General features: G+C 40.0%; 1 protein-coding gene across 1 annotated transcript; it reads right to left on the bottom strand.

The window, feature by feature from the left end:
• Positions 1-5,211: 5,211 nt before the first annotated feature.
• On the bottom strand, positions 5,212-7,117 carry LOC138199056 (general transcription factor II-I repeat domain-containing protein 2A-like). Its single transcript, XM_069150965.1, has one exon. The coding sequence runs from the start codon at positions 6,929-6,931 to the stop codon at positions 5,360-5,362; it is 1,572 nt and encodes a 523-aa protein (XP_069007066.1). The 5' UTR covers positions 6,932-7,117; the 3' UTR covers positions 5,212-5,359.
• Between the last annotated feature and the right edge of the window lie 830 nt (positions 7,118-7,947).

A 7,947-nucleotide genomic window follows, 5' to 3' on the forward strand; every position in this document is an offset into this window, starting at 1 on the left:
CAAAGAAAATACACATGCACAAAAATAATACGACGACCACAGTCGTAACACCGTAGCTCACCAACACCTCTACTCACTGGATTTAACTCCCTGCAATTCTTTCTGTTCCCCAAAAATTTGACACAATTTTACCATGCACTCTCTGCTCAAGTTTTAAGTCTATGGTAGCATCAGAAAGGCATCACATACCAATGGTCACGAACACACATGTAACTCAGGTGCTGATGTTAATCAAGAGACATAGTTCAGCACAATGCCATCATGAGTCAGTATTCCAAGTTGTGTTTATGTGCAACAGGAGCAGACTCTGAACTTCTTATTGCATGTGCAGGTTAAATGACCAATACAGCAAAAATCATATCTCTAATATTAGAGTGAAAAACAATGAAACAGCAGCATTTTTAAATGCAAGGCTCCAAAATTTCATGATAACCTTTTGACTGGCATATTTGTGGTAGATTAACGTTATACCTACCCAGTGCAAGTTATTTTGAAAATAGTGATTAGTTACCAATGCCAGTTACCTAGTTGAATTAGTTTACAATTACTGCATACATAATGTGATTATTTGCACATGGAAGTATCTCTTGTATAACTTTAAAAAGTCTGCTTCAACTCTTAAACACAGCTGTCATTTTTGTCTTGTTTGCCTGTCGGCCTTCCTGCCTTGGATTGCTGTGGGTTTCTCGCTTGGTCCATTTTTTGGTGAGCGTGGTGGACATGTCAGTTGGTCATCAGCTTACCTCGCTTCCTTCAGGATGAACAGGGCTAGCTCTACCCTCCATTGCTCTACCCGGGCTTCCGTGAAGGACGCCTAAGGTGGGCACATCAGCCGCTGCCTGGACCTCTCTTCCTCTGGGTCTGCAGACCTCCCTTGGCGGATTCTGTTGCTGGCAGGGACTGGCCGTCATGACCCCCTTAGTCTGGGCCTTGGTCCCGACCAGATGACCCTGTGCCCCACAACCTCCATGACACACCTGGCGGCATGCTCAAGGGCTAACAGACTTGATGTCAGGGCTCACATGGAGGCCATCCAGTCCAACCCAGTCAAGGCCCACCACTCTGAATTTTATTCTTGTGAACGACTCTCAATCCTCCTATTGGGGGAACAGGCTGCTTTTGTCATACAGTCTGTAGCTGTGCATTAAAAAATGAACAGGTAACAAGCCCAGATTCATTTCAGTAATTGTAATTTAGGTATTTACTTTAAAAAGTTATTCATTCCATTACTAATTACCACCAAAACTTGTGAATTTACAGTAAAACATTACTCTGAACACTCTCTCATGAGATGTCAGCTCATTTTAGTTTAATGTTAATGTTTTGACAACCGGTCGCAGCGGTTAACTTCATGTTTTTAAGCAAGTGTTAGCTAGTTACCTTCAAGGAAGAATGTTAGCTTAGCCTTTCTAACACTGTGGACACCAGCTACAACTTGAGGTACCTGGCTAGCTTCAAAATTAATTCATGAATTTTATTAATAGTTACGATACATACCTGTAAAGTAGGACAGTCAACGAATTATAATTCACTTTATACTAATCTGCAGTCAAATAAGGGTAATTTGTCCAAAACCAAATCTTAATTTTTGTCTTTATTTTGAAATTTTCATTAAAACAAAACACTGAAAACAAGATAGAAGCTTGACTGTAAGAAGCAGGGTACAAGCCAGCTGCAGCTATTTTAAATGAATAAACATTTAAACTGATAAAAAAAAGAATACAATATTCTCACATTTTTATTTAATAAAAGATTGACTATTATGTTGATAATGCGGGCGGCATTGATTTAGTTAAACAAACCCCAAAATCTGGTGGATTTGTGTTGTGTCTTGAGCTTTGGCAGTTTTCCAGATCAACCCATCGCTCCTCCTCAGTTCCCTTGAAATACAGTAAATGGCTCATTTTATGGTAACAATCACTGTTCTGTTACAGTTGAGTTGGTGCATTGGAAGTCTTGTGGTTGTTTTTTTTTAAAGGAGTTCTGTAGTTGTTCTGGTCACTTTAGGACTCACAGGAAGTCAGTCACAGGAATAAGGAAGTAGGGAAGCATGGCACTGACAGCAGGTTAGGTTAGGTAGTTACTTTATTAATCCCCGAAGGGAATTTTTTTTCGCTCCAGCAGCATACAGGAAGCAATGGATAATAATAGAATAATAGAAAGCAATAAAATAGCAGTAAAAATATAAAATGCACAGTATATACAGTACAGAATATATCTATAGATATTATATACAAACAACCAAGAACACAGACAACAGTGTTATTGTTATGTGATGGATTTTGCCAGAGGTGAGTTATTGTACAGTCTAATTGCGGTCGGCAGGAATGATCTCCTGTATCTGGAATGATCTCCTGTATCTGTCCTTGTGACAGCGGAGCTGGAGGAGTCTTTTGGAGAACGTCCTCCTCTGTCCCTGCAGCAGGTGGTGGAGAGGGTGGTCAGGATTATCCAATATGGATAATAGTCATAATTGTTTGCATCCGAGCTAAACCAGTGACATCTGCATGCATCATACATCTTATGGTGGCATCGTCGGTATGTATTGAATTGCTTGTCGTTATCAACAGCTAAAGAGCATTATTTTGGACTGGATTGGGTTTGTGGTGGAGTTTCTGTTTCTGAATTTCTGTTGCTGATGACCAGACTGGTTCGTATACATATTAAAAGTTTGATATAATGTATTATGTTTAAAGTTAAAAATCACAAGGATAGTTGAAACCTATAAAGCTTTAATTTATGTTAGAAATCGAGTTGATGTTTAGATTGTGTTTATCTGTACGTGAAAGCAAGCAGAATTTTGATTATGTTTTTTGCAAGTTTTAGTTTCACCCTTCTTTAATTTCATTAAACCTGTGGACAAGAAGCCGACAGTCTTCAGAGTGTTGATTTTTGGAAGGCGTTTATCTGGCTGTCATATTCATATTCATATTCAGGACATATGACGAGGACAGCACAATCACACAACCATTCTTAGTTTCTGGTGGTTACACACAAATTAAATCATAATTATGATTATTAATTTTCCTTTCTGCCATTAAAGGACAAGTCTGTTTAGGGAAGCACACTTGTCCTTTAAGATAAGTGAGCGACATTGCATATTGTGAAGTCCTTTTCTCACTCAGTCTAGTGCTTGGGAAAGTGAATGTGAGCAGTTTCGATGGAGGCCAGCTCTTTGAGCCAGTTACAGGCAGAGGTGCTGCTAATTGCTACCTTGTAGTAATTGTGTGGGAGTGAATTGATTTAGTGGCTGGAAAAGAAAGTAGGTGAAAATGAAGCACAGCATGGGGCATATGAGTTTAGAATTTTTTTCAACAGTTTTTAACTGTAGCAAACTTTTTAAGGGCAGTAAATAGGACGAAGGAGAGCAAGCCAGCATGAGTCTTTAAAAAGCACTAACAGGCCAAGTGATTTAAAATCTCCTTTCTTAATTATCCAGAGACAGCTTTGTGTTTTTTGTCTGCTAATAAGATGCAAAGCTCTTGTGTTGGAAGTCACACCCGCGCTGCCTTTACTGAGCTACATGCTACACTGTGGAGAAAGACAAAAGAGTAGATTTGTTTTCTTTAACAGACGTGTCAAGTTCGGTCAGGTGCATGATGGGGGATTGTATCAGTACAGCCGGAGACACTTCCTGTATTCAAATATGCTCTGTTTTCTTCTCTTACTGATGTGTTTGAGTTCACACTGATGAGGGGTAAATAGAAAAATTACACATTTAGATGAGAGGAATATGAAATAGAACAGAACAACCAACAGTTTCCACTTTGCAGACTAGACTATTATTAGGATAACAAAAAAGTAAAGTAATATGATTTATAAATTGAATGCAATAGAGTTTAAAAGGATATTACCAATAGTTCCCCAGACTTTGGTTCAGAACAATACTGAGAAATGTATAAAAGGATTGTAATTTAATACATGTGCAGAAACTCTGCTGCTGTGTGTGGCAGCTCTGGCCTTCAATGCCTTGCAAACCCAGTTATTCTGTTGTTAGCAGATTGAAGTTAAATGGAGCTATGCTATGAAGAATGTGAGGCTACCATAATCCATCTCCTTGGTGTGCACTCAAAATATCCTCCAGCCAAGTGCTGGTTTGAGCTGGATGGGAGTGGTTTCCTCTTCATTTCCAGTTGGCTCATTCGGCATTTGTGGTTATCTCTATCTCCCTTTTTTATCCTGAGTGTGGCAGGCAGGACACTGGGCACAGAGCGAGAGAAAAAGATACTCAGAAACTTTGGTGGATTAAAGGAGTGACACATGAAATAAACTGAATAACTGAAGGCCAAAAAGACCAAAACCATGGCATTGTGAAGACAAGGATTTGTTGATAGGACAGAAAATATATACTGTAATATCATTCTAAAAACAGGTTAAAACTACATTTAACGCCTATTCAAGTTGTAGTTTACATACATATTTGTCTAAATTCGTATAGATGCTGTTGCAAAGAAGCTGAATTCTAAAACATGAATACTTTACACTCAACTTCAATCCTGACAGCCCAGAAAACTGATACAATCATGACAACTTCTAGATGGACACCCAGTGGTAATGTCACCAATTCAGTCATAAATGTGAAATATGGGCACAATCTCCCCTTCAGCTCCTAAGTTATGGTGTTGAATAATGGACAGAAAACGATCATAATCATTTTTATCCTGTTAGATATTTGTGTGAAATGTTGTCATAATTAACATGTGCATTATCGAGTTATGGCCACAAACATGTTTTATGAGGTCCCTTTGACTAGTAGATTCTCATCAGTTCATCCTTGAATCCAAATAAATTTCAGTGTCAAATTGTAAGAAATTCCCTGAAGGCATTCCTGAGGTATCACAAGGTTGGGACTGACAGATAGGACAGATGTTAACTCATATTGACCTTAACCTCTGACCTTTTAATAACCATGATTTAATCACTTCTTTTTTGAGTCTAAGTCAGGGGTGGGCAATTAATTTTTACCGGGGGCCGCATGAGCAACCCGAGCACTGCTGGAGGGCCACATCGACAATATTTCAATTAAATTTTGCTCAATATTATTTTTGATATACCGTAAGATAAAAAATAATAATAATAATAATAATTTCATTTAACCTAACTTAACTTTATACAAAAGCAGATTGCTTTTGATGGTTTTATTTAAACTCTTAATCCTTAAATATTTATATTAGGCTATGTGAAATTGAAATAAGAAAACAAAAACAATCATTGAATCACTGCAATTTATTTTTAACTTGTTCATACTTTAACTTTGTTCCACAAACAAGGGAAAACAACAAACAACTTAGCAAGTTTATAGAAATACTGCAATACAACAAACAATAACTTGTTATGTTTTCCACCTCATTTTACCTCTTCAGTGCGAATAATCCAGTCTGTTCTGGGCTTGAACAAGGGCATTGAAATCTGGCTGAATGTCTGAGGTGGCTATGCGAAGGACAGCTGAGAGGTGCTCATCAGTGATAGAGGATCTGTGTTTGGATTTGTTGAACTTCATCACAGAAAATGTCTGTTCACATACATAGGTGGATCCAAAGTGGACCAGAATCCTCTGAGCATGCCTCCTCAGGTGTGGAAAGTTCTCCTCTTTGAGGGAGGAGTAAAAGTCCAGCAGTGAGACTGACCTGAAGTGCTCTGCCAGAAGTAGGTCAGACTGCAGGTCAACGAGCTCCATCTGAACATCGCTTGGTGCATTGTCCACACTGCAGTTGAAGGGAGAAGAAACCATGTGCATTTCACTCTCAAGAGTTTTGAAATCTTGAAATCGCCTCGAAAACTCTCCATGCAGTGCTTCTAACTTGCTTGAGTACTTGTGGAGGTGATCGGCTGATCTTGTGGCTTCCTTTAGTGTTGGCAAGTGGGTCAGAATGTTGTCCTTCACTTGGCTTGAGAGAAGCTGCAACTTTCTCATGAAAGCCGTCACTGCACTGTACATCTCATGCACAAAAAGGCCCTTGCGCTGCAGTTTGACATTCAGTTCGTTCATGAGTGCAGTCACATCCACAGCGAATCTGAGGTCTGCCACCCAGTCTTCATCTGAAAGTTCTGGGATGTTATGTCCTTTCTTCCCACAGAAATTCTGAATCTGGTCTCTCAGGTCCCAGACACTTTTCAGTACTTTGCCCAGGCTGAGCCACCTGACGTTGCTGTGGTAGCTTATGTCACCATGTTCACTCTCATTTTCCTCCAAAAGTGCAACAAATTGTCTATGATTTAACGCTCTTGCTCTGATAAAGTTAACTGTTTTACTTACAGCATCAACAACATGGTTAATTTTTAACACTGTCTTACACAACACTTCCTGATGTATAATACAATGCAAAAATGTCAATTTCTGCACAGGGTTAATTTCTGTCACTTTATCCTGCATCCTCTTTAAAAGTCCAACATTTTTCCCCGTCAGATTTGGACAACCATCTGTTGTCACACCTGCCAGCTTGTCCCATTTCAGTCCTAACATGTCCAAACACGCATTTACCTCTGTGAACAAGTCATTACCTGTGGTTGTCCCTTTAATTGACTGCATGGCTGCCAGCTCCTCCGTGATTTGAAAGTCTGCAGTTATTCCACGTAAGAAGATGAGCAGCTGGGCGGTGTCACGTACATCGCAGCTCTTATCCAAAGCCAGCGAAAAACAGTCAAAGTCGGCCGCTCTGTTCTTCAGCTGAAGCTCCAAGTTTCCAGCGATGGTCTCAACCCGCCTCGTTACAGTGCGTCGGGAGAGTGACACGTTCTCAAATGCGCCCCTCTTCTCCGGGCATATCAGCGCAACAGAGTCCAATAAGCACTCCTTAATAAACTCTCCGTCAGAAAACGCCTTACTTTTTCTGCCGATTTTGTGAGAAATGACGAAACTTGTCCTGACGGCTGCATCTCTGGGGGTGTGAAATTTGGCAAAAAGTCCTTGTTGGGTTTGCAGTTTTACCATCAACGCATCAGCCTCCCTTGCGCGCTCTTCATCAGACAGATTCCCGTATTTATCCTCGTGCTTCGTCGTGTAGTGGCGATTCAAATTATATTCTTTAAACACAGCAACCTGTGTACCACAAATTAAGCACACGGCTTTACCTTTAATTTCTGTAAAGAAATACTTGGCAGTCCATGTCTTGTTGAAAACACGGCATTCGTCATCAACTTTTTTTTTTTTAGTGTGAGCTGACATCTCGGGGGTAACTGGGCATCACTTGTCGCTGTGCACCTTCACTCACAGGTTACACACGGACATACGTCCATAAATAACACTTTTCAAAATAAAAGCAGCACAGTTGTATTGCACGCACGACATAGATGTTTTTTTAAATTTATTTTGTAATTTGTGATTGCCGCTGTTCACATTCACTCACAATCACGCACGCGCATACGTCCACACGGAAGTAATACAAATAACGCTTTTCAAAACAAAAGCAGCACCGTTGTATTGCACACTCGACATAGATACTTTTTTAAATTTATTTTGTAATTTATGATTGGCCTCACGCGGGCCGGACAGGGACGCACAAAGGGCCAGATGTGGCCTGCAGGCCGCAAAATGCCCAGGTCTGGTCTAAGTGAATGTTTGTGCCAAATTTGAAAAAGGTCCCTCAAGTCGTTCCTGAGATAAACATGAAAAAAAGGTTTCATTACCAATAACAGGCAACAAATTTGATTATACTTCGACTGGACTCAGCCAGGCTGTCTCTGGTCTAAGTATGACCAACAATCATCTTGGACAGTTATTTCATGAGGTCAGGGTGTCCTTATGGGACCTTTACCCCACATGCAGCTAATCAGAGGAGTCTCAACAATAGAATCCCCCTGACAGTAAAAGTTACAGTGATAAAAGTTACAGGTGGATAATGAGGCTTGCGCATACTCTGGACGACAATAACCTTGACCATGGAATTTTTTTGGAGCTGATCATTTTATTGGAAAAATATGATGTGAGCTTGAGAAAGAATGTCCAGT

The sequence above is a fragment of the Embiotoca jacksoni genome, unplaced genomic scaffold (genome assembly GCF_022577435.1).
Source record: "Embiotoca jacksoni isolate LCO1_2020_lvr unplaced genomic scaffold, fEmbJac1.0.p SCAF_16, whole genome shotgun sequence".
NCBI classification, from domain to species: Eukaryota; Metazoa; Chordata; class Actinopteri; family Embiotocidae; genus Embiotoca; species Embiotoca jacksoni.

Bases quoted from the DNA above. Each gene is read 5' to 3' on its own strand.
- LOC138199056 (XM_069150965.1), bottom strand. From the start codon at position 6,931: ATGGTAAAACTGCAAACCCAACAAGGACTTTTTGCCAAATTTCACACC.